A 25,273-nucleotide genomic window follows, 5' to 3' on the forward strand; every position below is an offset into this window, starting at 1 on the left:
TGCAACAAAAAACTTATTCAAAATCAATCAAACAAACAGGAATTCCACGACAAAAAAATTTTCTATCTCTGTATAATCCTAAGAAATCAAATTATACAATATCAAACTGTAAGTTTCTTCTTCAATGGAAAGAAATTGTAAATGGGTAATGGGTAAATTGGAAAATTGAATGTTTAAGAAGAAGAAACTTGCATCCAATACAAATAGATAGAGAGGGAAAGAGATAAACTCTTGTTCTTTATCTCCCACTTCCCACCCAAAAAAGAACAAATTTTGGAGATTGGTTCCATTTATACGTTCTCCTTTTCAATTTTATTTTACTTGTAACATTGAATCTTCCTTTTTTTTCATTAATCATGTTTTTCCCGTAATTATTGCCTTTTTATATTGTGCATGAAAGGATGTTTGTAGACCTACCTTCGTTGCTTTTTGATCTGATTTGAAAATTCTAACCAATTAATTTAATTTAAAAAGTCTATTGAAATCGATTTGATTAGGTATGCGTATTTGATCTTAAATCAAAGGGACTAGATTCAATTTGACCTTAATCTAAGGGTTTAGATCCACATATTTTTAGACTCAAAGGATTCGGGTGAAATTTGAGTTCATGAGATTAGAGTCTGGGTCTACACGTGTGAGATTCAGATTTAAACCATAGACCCTTTTACGTTTATTTTAAAACTATTATGTATATTTATTTGTTTCATATGAAATTTTGTCCTGTTATTTAAAAAGTCGTTATATTTATACTTTAAAAATTGAACAACTTAATGAATATTTAATTTTAAAAACTTAAATAGCAAAAATTTTACATATTTAATCTATCAATTAATATGAAGTATTAGAAAAAATCTTATTAATTAAAATGGATTTTTTTTAGATCTAAAAGAAAAAACGAATTGATTTTAATCTTTCACACTATAAAATTTTAGGTTCTCCACTGAAATTAATTATTGTATTTTTTTTCTTTTAACCTTATTCAAATTTATTCAATTTTAATCTTAAACACTTATATATTATTTACTTATTCTCAAACCAAAAATCAATTTTACACTTATTGTAACGTTTTAAGGCATGTTAAAATTAAATTTTGTATCTACAATAATTTTTATATCATCAAAAATTAATTTTTTAAATTAAATTAAAATCGATTTTAACAACATTAGCGGATAGATATCAAATCATAACACTAAAAGTAGTATACGGGCAGGATGTGGCGTAACGAAACGGAAAGAGAAGAGTGGATAGGACGAAGTTTCCAGATGCATGCGGCTTCATTACTGACCTGATCTTCTTTTTAAAGTATTTTCCACGTTCTCACCGTACTGTTTAATTCAATGTACTATCCCACTCTCATTCCCAGTGTTTGTTTCACACGCGTTCATGGTCCATTTTTCTCATTATTTTCTTCAATTTTTCACCACATATTCAATTTCATTTTAAAATCTACCATTGCTCCTCGTGAAAATCATGTACTCCATCTAATTTATTTTCTTCAATTTTCCATCACATATTCAATTTCAACCATACTTCCTTTCTTCTTTTTACTTTCACTAAAACTAACTTTTCCACTATATATTCATCATTTTAAGTATTTTGCATATTGCAAATATCATATAGAGAAAAAACATAGTTAAAGTATTTTGCATATTGCGGATATCATATAGAGAAAAAACATAGTTATGTTAGATCTTGTTTTATATATCTCGTCGCATATTTTCATACTTATCAAATTTTTATAATTTTTTGTTATTTATAACTATAAATATAAACAGTTTGACAAACACATTGAAATGCACTAAAAATATTTAGGTGCAAGTAAATAAGAACAGATTAAGTACATAATAATAAAAATATATATATTTAATATTTTGAAAGTATAAATTAAGGTTGAATGTTGAGTAATATCTAAATATTCTATCTCGAATTAATGACAAATCAAATACATATATCAAATACATTTTTCAAAATGATATAATTCTATTAAAAATGATCTAAATTATTCTCCATAACTCTATTTAATCTCTTAAATTAAATATTTTTTATTTTCAATAATTCTGTTGTTTCTCAAATTTCAATCATATAGTGATTCTATATATATTTTTTCTTTTAGTATCAATAATTTCATTCCTAAATCTCTCATCTATTTGTCTTTTTTTTTATTCTCCTACTATTACATAATAACTTTCAACAAAGTAAACAAATTAAAACATATCAAATCCACATAGATCAAAGCAATAAATAATATTATTTTAAATTTGATTATATAATTATCTCTTTCAATTAAATCAAATCAACAAAGATAATCAAATCTTAAAATCTCCTTTTAACATCCCCACATAATCGATCAAAACCAACCCTATACTTTCTCATTCTACTCTTTCTATTTTACAAAGTTTATCAATTTACTTCACAATTTTAAAAATTATTTTAACTTTGATCTTTTTTATGTGAATTTTTTTTTTATAATGTCCACACGAAATTGTTGTGATTCATATATGCAGAAAAAATCACATTTATTTTTTTTTTAAATAAAATATTCTAATATGAATAAAAATATAGAATTTGAGAATTGAGACAAAGAAAATCGTACATTATTTTTCTATGTGAAAACGTTTTAAAAAAATTATAACAATTTTATGGAGACAGATAATATAGAGTGCTCCAAATGTGTGGGAGTGAGTAACTGAAGCGCGTAGAAGAATAGGACAAGTATATAACAAACAACCATCCACTTGTCTCACATTTTCTTATTCTTCGTTATAAACCTCTTTATTAAAACCACTAATATTTTTTTATACTTTTTTCCCCTCAAGCTCAACAACTCTCATCAAATTCATCAATGGCGGAAAACCCGATTTCATTCGACCCGACCCATCATCCATTTCCGCTTCCCACACCTCCTATCGACGATGCAAATTTCTTCTCTACTGATTTCTTGCCCTTCAATGGCGAAGATTATCCCTTTGACGTTGACGTTGACGTTGACGTGGACTCTGACTTTAATCTCGATGATCTCACATTCGTCGATGGTTTTCTGTTGGATCATCCATCTTTAGAAAATTCTAATTCGGGTCTTTATGATGGTTCGGAGATTCGCCATTCCGGTGAATTTGATGGTAATCATAACCCTAACCCTAACCGTAGCCCTAGGGTTTATGAATGTTCGTCGCCTGAGGCTAATCAAGGTGCAATTTCATCCGAGGAGTCTAATTATGGGGCAAAATTGAGTTGTCCTTCACCGGATTCTGGTAATTCAGGAGTTTCTCAGAATTTTCGTGGTGATTCAGGTAATTCTAGTGATCGTGACGTTTCTTCGAATTCATTTGCTTTTGGTACTAATGCTAAATTATCTCAGATTAAAGTGGAAGATATAGTTGGAAAGAGTAATGATAGTAATAATAAAAGTAACTGTTTGATTTCTAAGAGGAAGAAAGAACATGAACATGAAAATGAACAAACTGAAGATGGTAGAATTAATAAGTTTAGGAAATCATCATCGTCAGTGGTGGAAAATGGTAGTATCGATGCAGGTAGTAACGATAATGATGATAAGAGGAAAGCTAGGTTAATGAGGAATAGGGAAAGTGCACAGCTTTCTAGGCAGAGGAAAAAACAGTATGTTGAAGAACTTGAGGATAAGGTTAGATCAATGAATTCGATGCTTACGGAATTGAATGGGAAGATTTCTTATATAATGGCGGAAAATGCGAGTTTGAGACAGCAATTGGCTGGTGGTGGTGGGGTCCCGACCCCTCCACCACCTCCCGGGATGTATCCTATGGCTCCGATGCCATATCCATGGATGCCTTATGCGCCTTATATGGTTAAGCCGCAAGGATCTCATGTTCCGTTGGTTCCTATACCTAGGTTGACTAAACCACAGCAGCCTGCCCCGGCTCCTAAGGTTAATAGAAAATCAGAAGGTAAGAAGGGTGAAGGGAAGACGAAGAAGGTTGCGAGTGTTAGCTTTTTAGGGTTGTTGTTTTTCATGTTGCTCTTTGGAGGGCTTGTGCCATTGGTTAATGTTAAGTATGGTGGGGTTGGAAATGGGTTTGATCATGTGCAAAAAGGGGGTGTGTTTATGGTTGATAAGCATGAGGAGGTTTCAGAGGGTAGAGTTAGTAGTAGTCATGGGAGAATACTTCAGCAGTCGAATAGCTCAGATTGTTATGGAATAAATGGGAATTCGAGCGAGCAGCTGGTAGCATCATTGTATGTTCCAAGGAACGATAAATTGGTGAAGATTGATGGGAACTTGATCATTCATTCGGTTCTTGCTAGTGAGAAAGCTATGGCGTCTCGTACAGCTGAGGAAAATAAGCCTAGTGAAGAAACAAGCTTGGCTATTCATGGTGGTTATCCACCTTATCCTACTCCTGGACCTGGGAGCGATAAATGGAGACACCCTCATCTAGATAGAAATCAAAATGGAAGGCAAAGGGCTCTTGGCGCAGGTTCTTCTAATGAGTTTTCACCAGCTGGATCTGATGGCAAGCTTCAACAATGGTTCCGTGAGGGACTTGCAGGTAATGAGATCAAATTTATGTTTTTAAAATTTTGTTCTGCAATTTATTTGTTCTGGATGAATCTGCTAAGATGAGATCAAATTTGTGTTTTTAAGGTTTGGTAAATGTCAATTCTGATCTTCTGAAATCCAAGAGCCCATCTCCTGGAAAAATAGAAAATATACGCCTTTATTATGTGTATGGGTCACTGAAAAGAATTTGTTCAGTTTAGTCTATAGCATATTTTGTCTGTTTTAGCCTTTGCAGGAGTTCCCCCTGTAACACACCGGCCAAGACCCAACCCAAGACTGGATAGTAAACACACAATAATGGACAATTCGAGTCTGCTCAATGACTCCCAAAAGACAATTCCTTATTATTCAAATATTCAAAAGCTATCTAAACATTTCAAGGCTGGCTCTATATATATAGCCTTAGCCCAACGGCAAATACTAAAAATAACAACTATTGTTACTAACAAAACCGAAAGACCAACTAATAGTAAAATGTCGATAATGCCGTTGGACCCTTTGACCCAATTCATCACACCCCCACCTTTGATCGACAATTTATGTCAGTGGTGATTGATGTTGTGATATTTTTGAACATGAGTATTTTATGTGCATACTTATGTAGACGCCCTGGTTTAGTTGCTAGCCACTTTCTCCTTTATGTGGGATGCCATTATTCGATGTAAGCATAGGCGATTGTTTTTTAGTTCTGTCTCAATAGCAGTCTCTAGTGGTGTTCTGTTGATGGGTGCAAGCTAGAGTCTTTTATATAGTCTTTGTGAACGGCAGGAAGCTTCTTGTCCAATCGTAGTAAAGAGTACGACTACTAATCAATGCATTGTATGCAATGCAACCCAGTAAAGCTGGTGGTCCTATACGCTCCGAGTAGCAGGGCTTCATAGGCTGTGTATCATGTTTCATAGTGCATCATCTATAGCATTACATTTTTCCTTGGTTTTATATGCACAAATTTGAAAGATCAACTCCATCAAGTCTTATTAGTTTCTGCCTCGTCTTATATGATGCTAACAAAGCTGCTGTCACATTTTACCCGTACGCAGGGCCTATGTTGAGTTCTGGCATGTGCACTGAAGTCTTCCAATTTAACGCCTCGCCCACCCCTGGAGCAATAGTTCCAGCTACATTCGTTGCTAATATCGCGTCGGAGCACCTTAAGAACTCTACTCGCACTAATAAAACCAGGAACAGAAGGATTCTCCATGATCATGTTATTCCTCTTGATGCCCATAAGCTAAACGCTTCTGAAGAGCATGTGGCGCACGGAGAGAATGCTGGACTTCAGGGAAACAAATCCAGTTCGTCAATGGTTGTGTCTGTTCTTGTTGATCCCAGGGAAGCTGGTGCTGGCGATGGTGATGGAGAAGGTGTGATTAGATCAAAGACCATGTCTCGGATCTTTGTTGTGGTTCTCATCGACAGCGTCAAGTACGTGACGTACTCATGTATGCTTCCATTCATGAGTTCGAGCAATCATGTGGTGACAACTTGAGCATGTTTGTCGATATAATAAGACCAGTGATAGAACTGACATAATCCATCTCCTCCACAGTTTTGTACAGTACCAATAGTTATGACCTTCTAAACTCTGTAGACTCTTAATTAGCTGGTCTTCCTGTTGCTAAGAAACCTCTGTAAAACGGGTTTTTTTATCTTCATGTTGAGATCTTGGTTACATGGTGTGCTAACATGTATCGTTTGGCCTACCTTGACGTTGAGAATGTTGTGTAGTTGGACAGAATGGGATCTAATGGCTAATCGAGGTTTTGGCCTTTTGCAATGTAAAAGTTTTATTCCTTGTGATTTCTGTAGTAATATTTTTAGCACATTTATATTGATCTTTTAAATTTATGAGGAACCCACCAGCTTAGTATGCGATAAACCTTGGGGCCTATCATTGCGCATTCGCTTGTTTAGCGCTTAGCTTCCACATCCGTGAATCAAATCGTTTACGTATCAATGATCATCGTACTGACAATTCTACGCGAAGGCAAGTTTCGCCGTTTACCTATCGTAAGACGATTTAAATATCATTTACTCTTTGGTGCCTCAAAGAGATGCCAAAATTTACATTTAGGCATGCTTTGCTGCCATGTTGATAACTACGGCACAACAAACTGCAACTGTACGTTAAAATGAACTCACCATCATACCAATATATCCCGCTCATAAAAGCTAAGAAACCTTAAACTGAACTATGGCCCGGACTTTTCAGAACTTGCAGTCTATCCATCAATGCTCGTATATTCTCTGCTTCATCGAACTTTTCTCGACCAGTCAATATATTCGACATCAAAACATAGTCTCCTCCATATTCCCGTTCCATCTCCTGTATCTTACTTGATACACGCTCAGCAATCTCGATATCGCCATGGAAGTTGCAAGCACCCAAGAGTGTTCTCCATATTATGACATTACTAATCTTATTAGGAATTCGGCAAGCAATTTCTTCTGCTTCTTTTAATTTGCCTGCTCTTCCCAACATATCAATCACAGATCCATAATGTTTTACATCTAATTCAATAAACCCACAATCCATGATCTTTCGGAAAAGTTGTAGCCCTTCTTCTACCAATCCACCGTGACTGTAAGCACTCAGAACACTCAAGAAAGTAACTCGGTTCGGACTAATGCCTGAATTCTCCATTCTTTCGAGGAACTCTCCGGCTTCTTTTGCCATGCCATGCATAGCAAAACCAGTGATAATCGATGTCCAAGACACAACATTTCTTCTGCTCGCAAACATCTCAAATATCTTCAATGCACTACTTATGCACCCACATTTAGCATAAGTATCAATAAGACAGTTTGTGAACTGACCACCATTTGAACTATACCCACATTTTTCCCCAAAGGCATGAATTGATTGACAAGTTTTTAGATCTCCAAGTTCAGAAATAGCAGTAGAAAGGGCTAAAAGAGTTACTTCAGTAGGCATAATGCCTCCAACTATCATCATCTCCTGAAACAATGAAAGAGCTCCAACATAATCCTTCGTTCGGGTAAACCCATTGATCATACCAGTCCAAGAAACAATATTCTTTCTAGGCATTTCCCTAAACAAAGCAAGAGCAGCCTCAAGGTGTCCCCATTTAACTAACCCAGTAATCATCACATTCCAAGTAACCAAATTTCTCTCAGGCATTCCATCAAACACCTTATATGCATCACTCAACAACCCAAAATCTATATAAATATTCAACAAAGAAGTTTGCACATAAACATGAGACTCAAAACCCAATTTGACAACAAGACCGTGGAATTGAAAACCCATAAATTGATTACTCAAATTAGCGCATGATTTTATTAAAAAAGAGTAAGTGAAACTATCAAAGTAAGAGCACAATGTGGTTGAGTTCTGGGCTTGTTTGTAAAGAGAAAAAGCTTCTAATGGGAATTCCCCAATTGTATAACATCTCAAAAGGGTATTGAACAGAAATATGATATGGGATTTCGACAAATTATTCAATAAACCATTGGTTGTTAATTGAGAATGGATTTGCTTGGTAATAATGCGAGATGAAGGAAAATTGTTTAGAAGAGAAAGAAATTGGTTATGGTTATGATTTTCAAAAGAATGGTTATATGATGAAAAAGAAGCAATGAATTTGGAGAATAATGAAATCTGGGAAGAACAGTTGAAGCAATGTCTTTGTAACCACCGCATGTATTGGAGATTGGAAAATGTATGCTACAATCTTCAAGATTTTTGAAATTTTGTTCACTACTCGCCATGGGCAATTTTCATGGAAGAGAGGGAGTATATCATTTTTTGTGTCTAAGCACAAATTCAATATTAATATATGGGGTTTAATCAATAATCATTGTTGACTACGCAAAATCGAGACTAAATTCATTTGCGGTCGTTTCAATTGGTAACATATTTGTCAAAACATTTGAATAGAATAATAATTTTTCAAATTCTAGCGTTCTTTCTCTTATAAATCTGAATATATAAACTTTGACTACTCAAATAACCTAAAACTTTAAAAATTAATGGCTTGAAGTCCTAAACTCTTAATATTAATAAATATAAAATTAGAAAAAATTAATGCTCAAACTTGAGACTTGAGAATAATATGCAATTAACAACCAACAACAATAATAGTATGAACATACAAAAAGCCTATCCTCAAACAATAATACTTATCAATAATATGTTGTTCAACAATTACATCAATAATTAAAAGTTTAAAACAGGAAGAAATTAATGATTTTTCTTTCCATCATGTTTATCTACTTTATATCATTAGTATTTTGAATACACTAATTAGTCACAAAAAATTTTACAATTTTAAATATAGAATAAATCACTTTATTTTTTTTAAATTTGCTCATTTTAACTTATTTTATGCGAGAGTTTTTTAAGTTAAATGAAGTAAACTTTATAGATGTATGAAGCAAACTCTATAGATGTAACAAGGAAAATGGACATTCATCATGATGTTCTATACACTATTGCTCACAATATCATGGGGTCTAATCCATCTATATGCATAGCTATATTTGGTAGTATCACATTTATAATAGGAAATGACACCAATCAAATAACTTGCCTCCTTGTCCCCCCTTTTAAGATCTTAGAATGTGGTTATTGGCCCCTAAAGTAATGGAGATCATTAGGAGATCTTATAATAAGGGCAAGTTCATAATCTCTAAGTCTAGGGATATAGTACTAAATCTCTTTTATCAGAGCAAAGTTAGCAAGTAGATCATATACTCCGATCCATGTCATCGTAGGACATTACATTGGATCCTTACCACTTGTTGATTATTGATATTCTATGGTGCGGCTGATAATATTAAGGTAATTTATATAGAAAATCAATCTGATAAAATTATGATTATGTTTGTCGTATTCTAATTATTTTATTTATTTTTTCTTCTCCGATTTCATTCTTATCCATTATCAGTTGGAATATTGCAATAAGCGGTAATTTAAAATTATTTTCCAACAATTGTTGGAAAGAAGCTCTAAAGTGGATTCATTATAAGCACATGTTGAAGGATACATGTTCACAAAAATCACCTCAAAAAGTCTGCTTACTAATGTCTTACATAATTAATTGGATGTCTTTCTCTAAATCTATTTTCTCCTTATTTTTGATTAGTCAAAGATAGTATTTTTTTTGTCAAACAATATATTCCGGAGAAAATCAAATTATTATCGTTAAAGTGAAAAAAAAATTTTAATCATCAAACAAACTCATATAATTGTTGGCAATTATGTTAGGAACACTAATAATAATATTGACTAAAGGGTTTAATTTGTTGTAGTCCATAGAACAAAAATCAATTAAATTGTTATTAGTTGCTTTTTTGTTGCCATAACTTGATGAAGCTATAGTTATGAAATGTCTAATGTACGTCCACTTTGTAAAACTTGTCATGTAACTTTGCTTTCTCAATCTCTTTAAAATCATGAGCTTTTCATGATAGAGAATGAAAGCAAATTTTATGCCACAAATATATTAAATATTTAACTGATTATAATTCAAGTTGTTATTGTTTGATTAAATAACGAAATACTCGCTCCACACCAATATAAATGTCCTATTTGCTTCGGCACAGATATTAAGAATGGTGTGGGGTCCATTAAAAAGGTGGTAGTTGGGTAAGTAGTGAAGGGTAATTAGTGAAGGGTAACTAGTGAAGGGTAGTTGGGTAAGTAAGGTATATGAGGGTATATTCGTAATTACTTGTGTGAACTAAGAATATTTAGGTAAAAAAAGATTGACAAAAATAGAAATGTGACAATTGATATGGTTTTGCCAAATAAGAAAATGTGAGAATTATATTGGTGTGGAGGGATTATAATCTTTTATTGATCAAGAAAGGATATCTAAGATACACAAGAATCTTATGCGTATTGTGTATTTATTCAACAATAATTCTATTTAGAAATTAGGGTATGTTAGGATCTTGATTCTTCGGTATAATTTAGTCGACAATAAGATGCAAAAGTATCTTAGAGTCAGCAACTCAGTATCCCGCACAACGACACAAGTCACGACCGGAAGAAAATGGTAGGGGCAAATTAGACCCGTGCCCCCTTCATTGAGTGGAAAAAAATGGGGACACTCCAAATATTTCCAAAGAATAAGTTCCTGCAAAATATCACTTCAAAATTAGAATTCATCCAATGGAATCCTTATACTATTATGGTCCAACATCATCTGAACTTTTTCAGCTTGACCAAAATATTTGGGATTGGAAGAACAAACTCCATTCGTCCATTTCTTCCTTTATATTTTGTAAAGCCAAAAAGCAAAGAAGTGCACGAGTAAAGAGTAAAAAGTGTACCTCATCTTTACCCCAAGTGATTGATTATGCATTAAAAAAAATTTGCGAATTAGTATAGAGTAGACCACAGCGGAGAATTCAGAAAACTAGTATAAAATGATATGAATATTTATCTCTACAATCTACATGAATACTAAATCAATCTAGTTTTCATTTTTTTGTGTTATATAATGCACAATTCAATATTAATAAGGGTTTTAATCAGATTTTGAGTCGAATATTAAAGGGGGCCAAATTTATTATGTAAATAAAAAAACAAGGGGGTTGTAGTTCAACTCATAACCTCTTGTTAAACAATTATATTCTTAACTACTAAATCACATTCTTTTATCGTAAACTATACACAATATTTTAGTTTTATACAAAAAATTTTCAAGAAAACTGGGTGCCTTCCGACTCGTAAGAAGATTTGTCTTTGGTTTTAATCAGCTATTAAGTAAGTAATGACACGTATAATAATAATTAGACAGACTCAAACCTAAATTTTGATTTACTTAGGGTGATGCATGCATGATAATACTCCAGGAATAGTGTTGAGTAAGCAATGATAGCATGAAGCAACAATTAGTGATATGCAACTCTGATTGGATTATGTTTTGTCGTCATTTTTATCAATAAATCAAAAGCTTTTGTTTTCAAATAGGACCTAAAGTGATGAGTTAGTGTGTTTTTAGTGTAAACAAATTGTAGTTAGTGCCTAATGAAAACATCATTTGCATGACATTATCTGTGTATAAGTAACTCTTATCTAAACTTTTACTTATATGTTCGTAAAAACAAATATATTGCATGATTTTGATGCAATTTTGATAGTGGTAGTAAATATCATCTGATCTGTAATTTTACTAAAATAAGATAAGAAAAGCGTTCGTATATATGAATAAATGATCTATTTAAATTACAATAGTCCATTATAATTCACAACGGTGAATCCGAGAAAACTAATACTCCACATGCTTAGCTAAAAACCCACGTTTATATGTGTGGTGAACCAATTTGACTAATATTAGTAGAGTATTTAATCAAATGACCCCTGTTATGGCTTACGCAAACCCAAGCTATGACCTTGACAAGTTCAAATCTTAATGTTAAAAGTATATAATATATCTTGGTCCTCAACCATCAGCTTAAGTTTTTGGTTGAGTTGGTTTCTTGACATGATATCAGACCCCAATGTGTCACGGGTTCAAATGTCAACTACATCCCATTTAAAGTGGAATTAGTGTCATGTTTGAAAAGGGCTTGTGCTGTATCCACGCTTCCAGCCCAATAAACTCTTGTGTGAAGGAACGTGTTAGTATATATAATACTATTTTGCGCCTTAACTTAACCATGCATCAGCATAACAGAATTATAAAGTTTGGATTGTATTGAGGATGGACACAGGAGCACACTCTAAGTGATAAGAAAAAAGAAATGGTTTTTTAAGATAAAGTAATAAAATAGTAGGTAAATGATTGTTAGAAAAAGTTTCAATTATACAAGTCTTAGATTGATGAATCTTTGACCAAAAGCTTTAAGGATGAGATCAATGTCGCTAAATGAGCTTTTTCATCTTAGCTAGAGACCTCAATAATGGAGAACGATTTAGGTTCCAGCGTAAATATGAAAACTACTGAACTTCTAATAAAGATTACTTTCTGGGTTCAGAAAATGACCATTGGGAGTTTTTGTGTTAGATATTTTTTTTTTTTAAGTTTTAACAATAGTTGGAGTCCAAGTTTCATATTCCTATAGGAAGACGATTTAATAAATTATTTATATTTTTTAAGGAAATTTTAATTGGTGATCCTAAGTTTTTGGCTTTTTTATAAATATTTGTTTAAATTTACCTGGTGACCTTAAACTTCAAACTTTTCCATCTAGTTAGATAAAATATTAAATTTTTGGTTAAATTAAGTATTTATTTCGATTGACTTTCGGAATATGTGGTCAATTAGGGTGATTACGACGTTTGTTTTTTGAAAAAATATCATTACGTTGGGTAAAAATAGCGTAAAATTAACAAAAACTTCCCTTTTTTCTACCACGTGGAAAAATTGGAAGGTCAAGAGCACCATGTGGATTAAAAAAAAAGATTTGTCTATCACGTGGAAAAGCCAAAAGTTCGGGGTTATCATATGAAATTTCTTTTTTTTTTATGTGAATATAAAGATGATTGTTATGACATAAATTGTTGTATGAATTAGTCTCTTCGAGAGACATACCTCGTACGTAAATTAAATAGCCATTTAATATATATTATAAGAATATAGACTTTTTATTCAAATTCGTCTTACCAACAGACAATATCTAAAAAAAATAGTTGTTTTTATAATGAAGGGTTAGAATAGAGGCGGGAGAGTCAAAATTTATGGTGAGGAGATTAATGTTTAATGATTTTCATATTAACATCACAAAAAAAAAATTTAAGCGGAGAGGGAGCAAAAATTGCAAGGAGTTTAGGATATTTAACCAACTCTAGCTATTATGCTACTTGATACTGATCAATATATATTGCCACTCAAAACATAATTTAATTTGTAGACCAGATACACTATATTTTATAATTTTATTATATATAATCAAAAGTTCTATAATTTTTTATTATATATAACTAAAAATAATAACGATTAAATTAGTACATAAATAACATGAAAAAGTAAAATGTAGCAAAATCTCAAAAACAAAGGAATTATAAATTAGGTCAAGATAAACGATAATTAAAACCGACTCCAATCTTTTATAATTAAGGATGTAGAAATAATCAAGTCATTCTTTATAGAAAAGTTTATGAAAAAGAAAACTCATCTTTTAAATAACTTTAATTAACACTAAAAAAAAGTGAAAACCTCAATTTACGTGTTTAATTAGCCATTTATATTTGCCTTTTGGCAATTTATAATCAATCTAGTATCGTTAATCGTTAATTAATCATGCATGAAATATGAATCAAAATCATTCAAGATGAGGTGTATGACTTATTTCGTGTAAAAATTGTTTAATGGGAGTATGAATTATTTATCATGTGATTCTTTATAACTTATAATTTGATGATCTTGAATTTTTTTGTACTATTTGTGTTTAAAAAAAATAAGTAACAAAATACCGTGAGATATTTAGCCGTAAAACATATTTTTAGTTGAATGGATACATTGACATGATTTATTTTTGATATGGGGTAACAGTTATTGTACAATTATAGTTAGATATTTAGCCGTTTAATTACCAATGTAGTTGTTATAATATAGTTTGTTAAGGAAAAATATAGAACAAATTCCATAGTGTTAGATTTTAATTTTGAAATAATATGTTTTAAATACAGCAACATATATACTACTCAAAAATGAATCGATTCAAAACGTGGATTGGACTCAAACTTAAAAGCAGTTGGTTGGATAGGACTGCTACAGTTACTTAAAACGTAGGTATACTTGGTAGGAGAAGGTCGACTTTATCCATGACATAAGCTTGCCAAAAAAAGAGGTGCAATTTGAAACTATGTTTTTTGGACATATTTCTTTATTGCATTTATAATTTCGCATTATTCGGTATGTTCATTAAACAAATTTTTATTAATTATTTTGGATATTCTATTTATTGCTTTCATATGAAATTTTTTTTATTTTTATCACAAATTTTGAACAAAATAACCATATTCTTCTTTATTTTAATATTTTAATAATATTTATGGTCCCCACATATATTTCATTAACTTCATTTTAACTTTTTTATATGCATTATGGTCTCTATATGTTTCCCAATACCTATATAAAAATATTTTTTTTATTATCCACTAACTTTCTTTTAATAATTTTTAATGTTCATTGTTCCCACTTTTCTTTCATCAAACTTATTATTCAATAAAATAACGTATCCATTATCTTAAATATTCTATTTTTTTTAATTTTTGTAAATATTTCCTGTGGGAACCTATTAAGAAACTGAGGAAGTATTTTTTTATATTCATTCTTCTTTATGTCTGCTCTCTGCTGGTGCTCCCAAGTCACAATGGTGTTTTGTTTAATGATTTTATTCATAAATGACATTGCATTTATATTGTTTAATGAGTCTTCAACTATTAAAATATTAAAATCTTCAACATTTAAACAAGAAGCCTCAAAATGATGTGATGTGTTGGTCTTCAATCGCCCCTTTTTTCTCTCCACCATAATCTTTTAACATTATTGTGTTTGTTAACAAATGTTATACTTCTTATTAGGAGATCAAAATACACATTATTTTGAGTTTTCATGGATAAATATCGGAGATTTTAATATTAGTGGTTAACAATTTATTAAAAAAATCCAATGTCATTATGAATAAGGTTATAGGTCCAAACCAACATAAAATTACAAGAGTTATCATAAGAATATAAAATCTTTATCTACAATTTAAAAATTTTAAATCTAGAAAACGATAAGATTTAGTCTATCATCTCAAAAAAAAAAGATATTAGTCCATTCCTTTGAGTTTGTCCTTTTTTTAATGAGTATTCGGTCAAATGAGAGAAAACACCGAGGGATGGTGGGATTAATAAACATTAGTTGGTGGTGATGATATTAGACACAACTAGAGGTGTTCATTTTAACCATCAGATTGATTTTGGGTCAGAAGTTTCATGTCGGTTCAAAATCGAGTCTTGTGTCCAGATTTGTTATTACATCATTCTAAATCCATTTTTAAGTCGATCAAATTAGATTCAATTATAAAATTAAATAAATATCAGATCATCAAATCTATTTTAAACATCTCTAAACATAACTAAAATTTACTAAAAATAAAACCCGTAGAATATTCAATTAGATCCTCAATTGGGCCTTCTTTCATTTAAGTGGTGAGAGGGGGAGAATCTTACGAATTTGGTTCATTATTTTTTTAAAAAAAAATTAGTACTTTCTTTTTTACTCGTACTAAACACATTTTTACGCACTCTGATGAGTTTCTCGAATCATTATATCAAGAATTATACAAAATTAAAATTACAAAAGTTTGATATTAAAGACAAATAAACATCATTATAAACTCATGACCTAATAACTACAAGAAAATCATATGTGCTAAAATGGAGAGAGCTTGACAAATAGTTTTTTTTCATTGACTTTTAGCTTTTAGATTTTTTATTGGTCAAACAACTAAAATAGTATTGGATAAATAGCTGAAAAGCTAGTGTTTATACCAAAACCAAAAAGCTATTTATAGTAGCTTTTTTCAATGGCTTTTGGATCTGATATACTTTTCTCTAATAAACAGTTAATAATAAATAAATTTACTAAATATTTTCTCAAAACTAATTTAAACAACTAGTTTATCAACCAATACTTTTAATAGTCAAACTAACCAATAACTTCAACTAATAGCCATTTTCACCCTATCTGTCAAATTATAAATGATGTTTCTTATTGAAGCATACTTGTATTCAATATTTATATTTTTATACGAAATAATTTCAAAAGAGTTTTTATATTAAATCTTTTACAAAATCATCATACACTTGTATTATTAATAATCATCTTATATAATAACAATTTTGATTCCACAATATCACCATTTTAAAGGCAGATTTTTTTTAAAAAAATAGTGTTATTTTTAACGTAAGTTGGGCCACTTTATGGTAATGAAATACTTGTATGATGTAACTACACTATGTCACTATATACAATAGTCTTACAATAAGTGCAAAAGCTTAAGTGGCGACATATTTTCCTATATATACCATGCCATTTTCCATCTTCTTCCTTAAGAAAACACAATTTTTTGTACTAAATTCTAGTGTGTTTTTTTTTTTTTTTTTTCAAAAATAGATACTCTTATACATTTATCCTACAAAACTAAGACAAAAAGAACAAGAAGAAAATGGAGAATAAAGGAATAGAAAGCAATAGTTTGTTAGAGAAAAGCAAGCCATACATAGCTATGATTTGCTTACAATTTGGGTATGCTGGGATGAACATTGTCACTAAGGTTTCCCTCAATGGTGGAATGAGCCACTATGTCCTTGTCGTTTATCGCCACACCTTCGCAACTCTAGTCATTGCTCCTTTTGCCCTTCTTGAGAGGTAAACAATCACGATTTTGCTCTATCGTCTCTCCCTCTTTACGCTTTTGTTATTGATAATGAGATTTTCTCTTATATCATGTCATTATCGATAACTAATCTTCAAATCAATGATTTTCTTTTCAGCAACCTTCCTCTTGAGAAGTATTCAATTACGATTTTCCTTTATACTCTCTCAGTTCAAATGATTTTAAAACCAATAATTAGATTTTCTCATATAATATGTCACTATCGATAACAAATTCATAACGACAAAGATAGAAGATATCTACTTTTGTTCCTTGGTTTCTTATTCCCTTCTTAGGAGGTATACAACCAAGATTTTGCTCTATACTCTTTATGATTTTGTTACCGAAAATGATCTTTTCTCACTATCGAAAACAAATTCATAACGATAGAGATAATAAATCTCGACTTTCTAAAAAAAATCTTCAAATCAATGATTTTTTTTTGGTTCCTTATCCCTTCTTGAAAGGTATACAACCAAGATTATTCTCTATACTCTATGATTTTGTTAACGAAAATGAGATTTTCTCTTATAACTATCGATAGCAAATTCATAACGATCATAATGATATAGATAATAGAACTCAACTTTTGTGTACGCTACAACAAATCTTCAAATTAATGGTTTGTTTATGCAGGGGAATTAGGCCAAAGATGACATTTCCAATATTCTTACAAATTTTTGTGTTGGGTCTTCTTGGGTAAATTTCTCATCATTAAATATTAATTTAGTTGATTTAAACCATGAATTTTTTTTAATATATGTCTAATTTTTTGTATTTTTTATTTCAATTATAGACCAGTAATTGAGAACAATTTATACTATATGGGATTGAAATACACATCTACAACCTTCTCATGTGCCATGAGCAACATGCTTCCTGCCATGATATTCATCATAGCCTTCATATGCAGGTATTAAGTGTGATCATTCCATAAAAAACTAGTTTAATTTATAGTAAGGCTTTAAATATAATTAATAGACCTACTTTAATTAGCTATAACTTTTAATTAGATATTCTCCTCATCATTTATTTTATTGGTTAAATAAAGTACTCCTACTAACTATAAGTATATGCAATAAGATCTAATTGTAACAAAATCTCAAGTTGGTGAATTTAATTCATATACTATTCGATTAAATTTACTATATTTTTGCTATATTTTTGCGATAAAATATTTTTACATGAAAATAAAATATTGCAAACTCGATAGAACAAAAGGAGCTGGTATTGCGAAGGATGTTAATAAACTACTCTCTCCGTTCATTTTCGTTTGTCCACTTTACTTTTTGAACGCATTTCAAAACAAATTTTGAATTTCAATATCTCTAAGTACGCATCATAAAAGAATTGCAAACAACATATACTAAGGAACTTTACATGGTGACGGATCTAATTTAAAGTTACTAATTAAGTTGTGTTTTTATGATGCAATGAAAATGGCTATAATTAGGACGGAGAAGGTGGACTTGAAAAGGCTGAGATGCATAGCCAATGTGGTGGGAACTATAATAACAATTGTTGGTGCTATGTTGATGACATTGTACAGAGGTCATGTCATCTACTTGTTTCGGTCTGCTCATATTCGTCCTCCTCATATCTCTACAGCGATTGCTGGAGTTGCACCCGCTGTAAATAGAGACTGGATTATGGGTTCTATTCTTCTGGTTTTAGCTACCTTGGCTTGGGCTGCTTTTTTCATTCTTCGGGTATTTTTTCTTTTTACAGTTTAAGATAAAATTCAAATATTAGTTTGGCAAAAATATTATGGATTGTTTATGCAAATTAACCTTTTGTTTTACAATTATAAAGGTTAATTTGAGACTGTAATTTCCAATAATAATTGGTCCATTCATATTTTAAAGAATTATTTTTGACAAACTTTATTTAATTAAATATTAAATATTATTGGGATTTGTTTGAATGTAGGCAATAACATTGAGGAAATACAAAGCACAACTTTCACTAGCAACATTAGTATGCTTTTTGGGTACCTTGCAATCAATTGTTGTCACCTTTGTTATGGAGCACAATCCCTCTGCATGGACTATTGGTTGGGACATGAATCTTCTAGCTGCTGCTTATGCTGTAACTACTTTCTATCCTTATTTCATTTTTTTTTATTTCCAAAAAATGACTTACTATTAAAAAAATATAAATAATATTGAGCAATATTTTAAACGAATTTTTTATGAATTTTGGAATATTACAGGGCGTAATAACATCTGGAATTGCATATTACGTACAAGGTGTGGTCATGGAGAAAAAAGGAGCCGTTTTTGTCACTGCCTTTAGCCCTTTTATGATGATCATTGTGGCTTTTATGGGTTCTTATATCCTCGCGGAGAAGATTTATGCCGGAGGGTAATACACTTCTCTTCCCTACGGAAAAAATGACCAACGAATATTTAAAGGTTTAGTAAAAAGAGTAATGAATGATTTATATCTTGAAATATAAAAACGATTTCTTATATACAATTATTAATTAGTTATGACATGGTTAAAATAGATCATGATTGTGTGAATAGTTTGTACATAACATAACTCTCATACCTAAGATATTCACATTTCTTATTTAAAAAACTCGTGTAATATAATATATACTAGTTTATTATTTTAATAGTTCAACCATCAATTTAAAAAGATTAAGTGATTATATTACATATACAAATAAAATAGGACATATGCTGAAATTAGTCATGGCACTACCTACCAGGCTACCCTAAAGTTGTGTATACTTTAACCGAAAGTACCTTTAATACTTTGTGATCTTCAATAGTCCATTTGTATGTATATTCTTTGTAACAATATGTAATTATTAATTACATAAATCCCTAACTTTATATTATGTTTCTATATTGATTTTTAATCAATTGCAGTGTTCTCGGGGCTGTATTGATAGTGATAGGATTATATACTGTACTATGGGGCAAGTACAAGGAGTACAAGGAAATTGAAGCTCAAGAGATAATTCCTGAAACCATCAAGTGTGTTGAAAACGCGAATTTTAAAACGAGAATGAGTACCATCTTGGAGGACTTTGACTTAGACGATGTCGAATGGCAAAGAAATGTTGGACCTAGCCACACACTTCCTACCATGATCATAAGCTCTCCGATGTCACGACTTCCCATGCTAGCCATGGAAGCACCAAAGAAGACAAGTAACTTAGGGTAATTATTAATAGTAGTAGAATATTCCTTCCGTTTTATTGAGTTTGCTATAAATAGTGATATTTTTTTTGTAATATATGATAATTGGTAGCAAATTCAAACAAACAGACGAAAGTATAAGATCAAGTAAATATAAGATGGTTTCTTGGTAATTTGATCTTACCTTTGATTCCAAGCCACCACCCCTCGGTGTTTGGAGATATTAACATAATTCCAAACTTTTTTCTTTGGCTTTTTTGGTTCCATACTTTGTAATGAGTTGGATTATAATGATTTATTTTTCTTTCATGAATCTGCTAAATAAATGAATGAAAAATCAAGGAAAAAATGAGTATATTTTGCACTTTTGTGGTTTTTCTAATGAGTTCCTAATATGTAATTTTTTTTATCACTAATTATAAATGAATTTTTTGTCAATTATTATCTCTATAAGTTTTTCTTTATAATGAAAAGATGGAAGCAATTCCTGCATGCATCTGGATAAATTAAAGTTACTAAAGCTTAGCTGATTTCTTGGTATGATTCCACTATCTTTATTTTGCTTTAATTACATTGATTGTTGTTTTCTAAAAAGATTTCTAAGAATCAATCGGAATTTGAATTTAAGAATCAAACAGAATCAACATATGTTGGTTTTTAGCAGGAATATGTACTCCACTTTGTTCAGACTTTCTTATAAACATTGCTAGCCAGCTTGGCTTATAATTCATTGACAATTAATTAGGGGTATATAAAAAATAAACAAATCAGCTTGATCTATAATAATAGAAATGCTACATAGTCAAAGGGACAAATTAAAATGGAAAGTACGGTAACTTCTTAGGGAGAGGAGTAAAAATGAGCTATCTTTTCATATATAAATGTTAATCACACTAACAATTGACATCAGATTATAAGTATAACCAAAGGAAGTTTATGCCAAGAGTAACGTATGTTACAACTGAACAAGTGGTTTATATTTCATTTCAAGAACGATATTTTTTCTACAAATTGACTGCTTATAATATTTGTAACCAGTAATTATGAGCCTAGCAAGTAGATAATATAGGAAAGTATTAAATTTTCCAGACGTACCTAGAGGGACGAGAAAATAGGGACACCCGGTAGAGTGGCGCCAGCATCGACAATGAACATGTTTCCAGTTACGTACTCTGACGAGTCAAGAATCAAGTACCGAACTACAGAAGTTAACGCGGGATCAGATGTGCCAAATGTTCTCAGAGGAACGGTTTTCAGGGCGACCTTGTTAAGCCAGTTCTTCTCCATAAGATTTTCAGTGATCTCTGACTTGAACAATCCAGGTGATATTGAATTAACTCGAATCTTATAGACCCCCAATTCCAGAGCCATCATCTGCGACATCACATATTATTAGATAACAGACTCTTGCAGTAACTTCCTCCCAAAACATCAAAGAAAAAAATAAAAATAAAATCGTTTATCAAGTTCCTAGTTCCTACAAATTACAAATGCTGGCTAACTACGGTCGTGTACAAGTAAATTGCTCATGGCACAATGCTGTAAAGTTTCATCGGAAAGGGGTTGCACAATGAAGCAATTGTTTCATTTAAGCTGTGACTGTTTGCCATAGTATGCTTCTACATACAAGTAAATTGTTCTACAAGTGAGGTGTGGAGTAATGGAGCCACTTATTAAAATTAGAGGTCTTTTGATTCCACTTAAAACTCAAAACTTTGATATTTTCCTTTAATTAATTTGAGATATTTGTATATTTTCTTACAAATTTTACTAATAAATCCCACTAAATTTTTTTAATTGCATTTTGACCTTACTAAATATATTTCATAGATCCACCACTGTCCTGCGGTCTAGGCGTTGATTCTTACAGTCACACTGAGGGATTTTCCCTTCAAGTTTCTGATGCATTTGCCATTCAACATAGTAGAAAATCTCATTTCATGTAGTTGAAAGTATAATTTTCTGGGGATATCTCATCCCTATTGTTGTACCTTTTTTGCTCCATTAATATAAATTTTCTCATCAAAGAAAAAGTAGTTGGAATGATAATGGCAAAATAGTAGGAAAGACATTTGTTTAATACTTGGAAAAGTGGCCCATGTTAAATAGCAATAGAGCAATACCTTCGTCAATGTATTTAGGGCAACCTTTGATGCAGTATAAGCTGCAGAGCCAGGCAGATGGCCTCTGTGAAGACCAGCAATTGAAGATATATTGATAATTGATCCTCCAATTTTAGCATCTCGCATGCGAATGCATACTGACTTCGAAACCAACCATGCTCCAGTCAAGTTAGTTTTCATAGTATTATCCCATTCCTCCTCACTAATATCTAAGGCAGACCTCACATTACCTGCAATATGAAAAGAAAATTTGAAGATACGACCTAGTGAAACTGCAAAAGAATTCTTCACATACTCTACATGTTAGAAATGATCATCAAGATCCCAATTTTTTGTATAGATTTTCTCCTTTCGAAAAAATGTAATATAAATTTATTGGCTGGGGGAGGAAGGGAGAAGACCAACTTGTACAACCCCTCAGCACCACCTACGGGCTGCGGCCCTCTAAATGCTTTGCCTTTGGCAATATAGCTCATAAAAGAGAGGAACTAAACATATCCCATGTTTCTAGAAAAGAAGCGGTGATATCTTTTATGTATGGACTATGGACCTGCGGTGTTAATTCATACAGTGGTGGTAATATATACTCATAGTTGTAATAAAAACCTTAAGTGCTTGTGGTAATTTAGCAGGACAGTTCTCTTTTGGAGCAACTAATCAGTGGTGTAGCAGATACTCTTTAAGTCCTAATGTTATAGGAATTAGAGATGGCTGACGCAAACATTTTAGAAACTCTTGACCAACCCCAGAACTAAATGAAAATTTTTAGGTATTTTCATTTAGAAAAAGGTCTTGTTTCGTGTCCAAAAAAACTCCTGAACATCTTGACACATGTGCTCCCTAAGTGCTTTATTTATCTTTGGCTGTATAGATCAGAAACAACCAACAAAAGGATCCAAATAATACAACCCTCTCTCACATACTAAGAAGCTTCAGAAAAACAGGAAGGTCAAAAATAATGACTTCAAAGCGAGGAACTAAAAAACATCAAACGACTTCAATCCAATGTTATTTAGTACAGTTGTGATAGTTTGTGTCTATGGACTATGGACGTGTCATGGCATCTCATATGGTTGCGGTAAAATATACTCATAGTTGTACTAAAACCTCAAGTGGCTGTGGTAACTTAGCAAGATAATTCTCTTTGTGAACAACTAATATAATCACTGCCATAGTGCCATACAATATAATCCTAAGTCCTAATGTTAGAAGAATTGAAGATTAATGCCTTATCACTGAAAATCTGTCGATCAACCTCCAAAACTAGATCAAGTTTCTAGGTATATTCATCCAAAAAGGTTGTTTCATGCCCAAGAAAAGTGTTAAATATCTCAAAACTGGAGAATCATTACTCTAAGAAGAACCTCAAAAACCTTTATCATTGATAAGCCTTCAGCACCAAGAAAATGAAACAAAAAACACCTAATCTCAAACTGTTACCCTTTACTTACTTCTACACTCCTATCAAATTCCTCCCCTCCAAACATTCTTGTTCCTACCCCAAACAAGCATAATATTCCACTAACTTCAACTTACAAAATACACAAATCTGGGCCACTAATAATAAACATATACTTCTCTATTTATATACTCCCTTAGTTTCCTATGGCACCTAAATGAAAGCCAACAACATTGAAATAATGGAATATTGTTGATCCCTAGTGATCTCACGAGTCTTATCCTCTTTCTCAACAAATTTAATCCACAACAAAAAATCACGGCATGATACTTATACTGTTAACAGGAATATGCAACAAGGATAAGTGCATATCAACAAATTTTACTTTTTAATATTTTGTAAGAAAATATATACTCCCTTTGTTCATTTTATTCTTTTTGTTCACTTTTTTTGGCAAATCTCAATGCAAACATAAAATCGAATAATTTGAATTGTGAGCTTTAAAAATATAAAAAAGTTGATATTTCGAAATTATATTTTGAGACAAATCAATCAAGATCTCATATAAATATGTTTTTCATATCGATTGGGGAGAGCTCGTAGTCAAAATTTGACACCAAAATTCAAAAATCTATTAATAAGAACAAAAAAACAAAAAAGAGTATACCACAAAATCTCAAAACATTAATAAATAATCAAATAAAGATAAGATTCTTATATAATTTACCTAGCATATCAGCAAATTTTTATTTAAATATTTTTTAAGTAAACATATATACCACAAAAATCACAAATATTAATAGTCAATCAATCTAAGATAAGATAAACTTTTTAAATAATCTACGTCGCAGATAAAATAAATTCGGAGTATCTTTTTATTTTTTAGAATAAAATACTTCGACCGCAAAAGTTCAAATATAAAAATCAATCAATCAAGGATTAGATAAATTCCTCGCATGAATATACGCTGATGCATCCAAGAAAAGGTCATACATTATAATTTATAGATACAAATAATCAACAATAAAATTCAAATACAAACAATAAAAATCACAAATTATAATAGAGAGAAAAGATAAAGAAGACAACCTCGAATACCAGCATTATTAACAAGAGCATGAATACAACCAAAAACCTCCCAAACTTTCTGAACTGAGGCATCAATAGTTTTTCCATCAGCAGCAACATCCAATTCAACAGCCACTGCTCTCAAATTACCATTACTATCACCATAAGATGAAGATGACAAAGAATTAATATGATCGCAAAGAGATTTAAGGCGATCTTTACGGCGAGCAGCAGCGATGATTTTACAACCGGATTTCGCAAGATCAAGACAAAATTCTCTACCTAAACCTGATGATGCACCTGTTACCATCACAACCTTTCCTTGTAATTCTGGAATCTGGCTCCGCCATTGTTGAGAGCTTGAGTTTTCATTAAGGTTAGGGTTAGGTTGAGGTTGATTTTCCGCCATTTTTTGGGTGTTCGGTGAATCAGGGATTTTGGAATTGTGAATGTTTTAGATAGAAAAATCTGGGGAGTGAATGAACTAAAATTGTTGACTTAAGTCATTAATGCTAAATTGCTTATAACTGTGCTATAGCTTAGAATATTTTTATTCGGTTTACAAACCTACCAACTAAATATATTTATTTATTTAACCTTTTTTCTTACAAGTAGGCTAGAACAAAATCCTCAAAAAAAAAAAAAA

At 31.4% G+C, this 25,273-nt stretch overlaps 4 protein-coding genes across 6 annotated transcripts; 2 read left to right on the forward strand and 2 right to left on the reverse strand.

Moving 5' to 3' along the window:
* The first annotated feature begins 2,721 nt into the window (after window positions 1–2,721).
* Window positions 2,722–6,340, forward strand: LOC130826108 (bZIP transcription factor 17-like). The gene is made up of 2 exons (XM_057691647.1): window positions 2,722–4,529; window positions 5,581–6,340. Exons 1-2 carry the CDS (start codon window positions 2,843–2,845, stop codon window positions 6,027–6,029), a joined length of 2,136 nt encoding a protein of 711 aa, XP_057547630.1. The 5' UTR covers window positions 2,722–2,842; the 3' UTR covers window positions 6,030–6,340.
* A 153-nt stretch (window positions 6,341–6,493) lies between these two features.
* On the reverse strand, window positions 6,494–8,404 carry LOC130826109 (pentatricopeptide repeat-containing protein At1g09220, mitochondrial). Its single transcript, XM_057691648.1, has one exon. It carries the CDS (start codon window positions 8,202–8,204, stop codon window positions 6,723–6,725), a length of 1,482 nt encoding a protein of 493 aa, XP_057547631.1. The 5' UTR covers window positions 8,205–8,404; the 3' UTR covers window positions 6,494–6,722.
* An 8,150-nt stretch (window positions 8,405–16,554) lies between these two features.
* On the forward strand, window positions 16,555–20,475 carry LOC130826110 (WAT1-related protein At5g07050-like). Its single transcript, XM_057691649.1, has 7 exons — window positions 16,555–16,878; window positions 17,522–17,584; window positions 17,682–17,798; window positions 18,339–18,594; window positions 18,815–18,973; window positions 19,098–19,249; window positions 19,765–20,475. The coding sequence occupies exons 1-7, from the start codon at window positions 16,676–16,678 to the stop codon at window positions 20,060–20,062; spliced, it is 1,248 nt and encodes a 415-aa protein (XP_057547632.1). The 5' UTR covers window positions 16,555–16,675; the 3' UTR covers window positions 20,063–20,475.
* Window positions 19,129–25,226, reverse strand: LOC130826112 (uncharacterized). 3 transcript variants are annotated; one of them, XM_057691652.1, is made up of 4 exons: window positions 24,649–25,211; window positions 22,161–22,390; window positions 21,133–21,411; window positions 19,129–19,267 (listed from the first exon to the last, which is right to left on the reverse strand). In XM_057691652.1, the coding sequence occupies exons 1-3, from the start codon at window positions 25,034–25,036 to the stop codon at window positions 21,133–21,135; spliced, it is 897 nt and encodes a 298-aa protein (XP_057547635.1). In that variant the 5' UTR covers window positions 25,037–25,211; the 3' UTR covers window positions 19,129–19,267. The 3 variants fall into 3 exon arrangements, with proteins under 3 accessions (XP_057547635.1, XP_057547636.1, XP_057547634.1); XM_057691653.1 differs by lacking the exon at window positions 19,129–19,267 and adding an exon at window positions 20,225–20,351 and having other exon boundaries at window positions 24,649–25,212; XM_057691651.1 differs by lacking the exon at window positions 19,129–19,267 and having other exon boundaries at window positions 20,883–21,411; window positions 24,649–25,226.
* Between the last annotated feature and the right edge of the window lie 47 nt (window positions 25,227–25,273).

Source organism: Amaranthus tricolor, chromosome 10 (genome assembly GCF_026212465.1).
Source record: "Amaranthus tricolor cultivar Red isolate AtriRed21 chromosome 10, ASM2621246v1, whole genome shotgun sequence".
In the NCBI taxonomy this organism is placed as follows: domain Eukaryota; kingdom Viridiplantae; phylum Streptophyta; class Magnoliopsida; order Caryophyllales; family Amaranthaceae; genus Amaranthus; species Amaranthus tricolor.

Bases quoted from the DNA above. Each gene is read 5' to 3' on its own strand.
- LOC130826109 (XM_057691648.1), bottom strand. From the start codon at position 8,204: ATGCGGTGGTTACAAAGACATTGCTTCAACTGTTCTTCCCAGATTTCA.
- LOC130826110 (XM_057691649.1), top strand. From the start codon at position 16,676: ATGGAGAATAAAGGAATAGAAAGCAATAGTTTGTTAGAGAAAAGCAAG. The intron at 17,799-18,338 runs GTATTAAGTGTG...GGCTATAATTAG, and splicing joins ATCATAGCCTTCATATGCAG to GACGGAGAAGGTGGACTTGA. The intron at 18,595-18,814 runs GTATTTTTTCTT...GTTTGAATGTAG, and splicing joins CTGCTTTTTTCATTCTTCGG to GCAATAACATTGAGGAAATA.
- LOC130826112 (XM_057691652.1), bottom strand. From the start codon at position 25,036: ATGGCGGAAAATCAACCTCAACCTAACCCTAACCTTAATGAAAACTCA. The intron at 22,391-24,648 runs GTTGTCTTCTTT...TTCATATTGCAG, and splicing joins TAATAATGCTGGTATTCGAG to GTAATGTGAGGTCTGCCTTA. The intron at 21,412-22,160 runs GTATTGCTCTAT...GTGATGTCGCAG, and splicing joins CCCTAAATACATTGACGAAG to ATGATGGCTCTGGAATTGGG.
- LOC130826108 (XM_057691647.1), top strand. From the start codon at position 2,843: ATGGCGGAAAACCCGATTTCATTCGACCCGACCCATCATCCATTTCCG. The intron at 4,530-5,580 runs GTAATGAGATCA...ACCCGTACGCAG, and splicing joins GTTCCGTGAGGGACTTGCAG to GGCCTATGTTGAGTTCTGGC.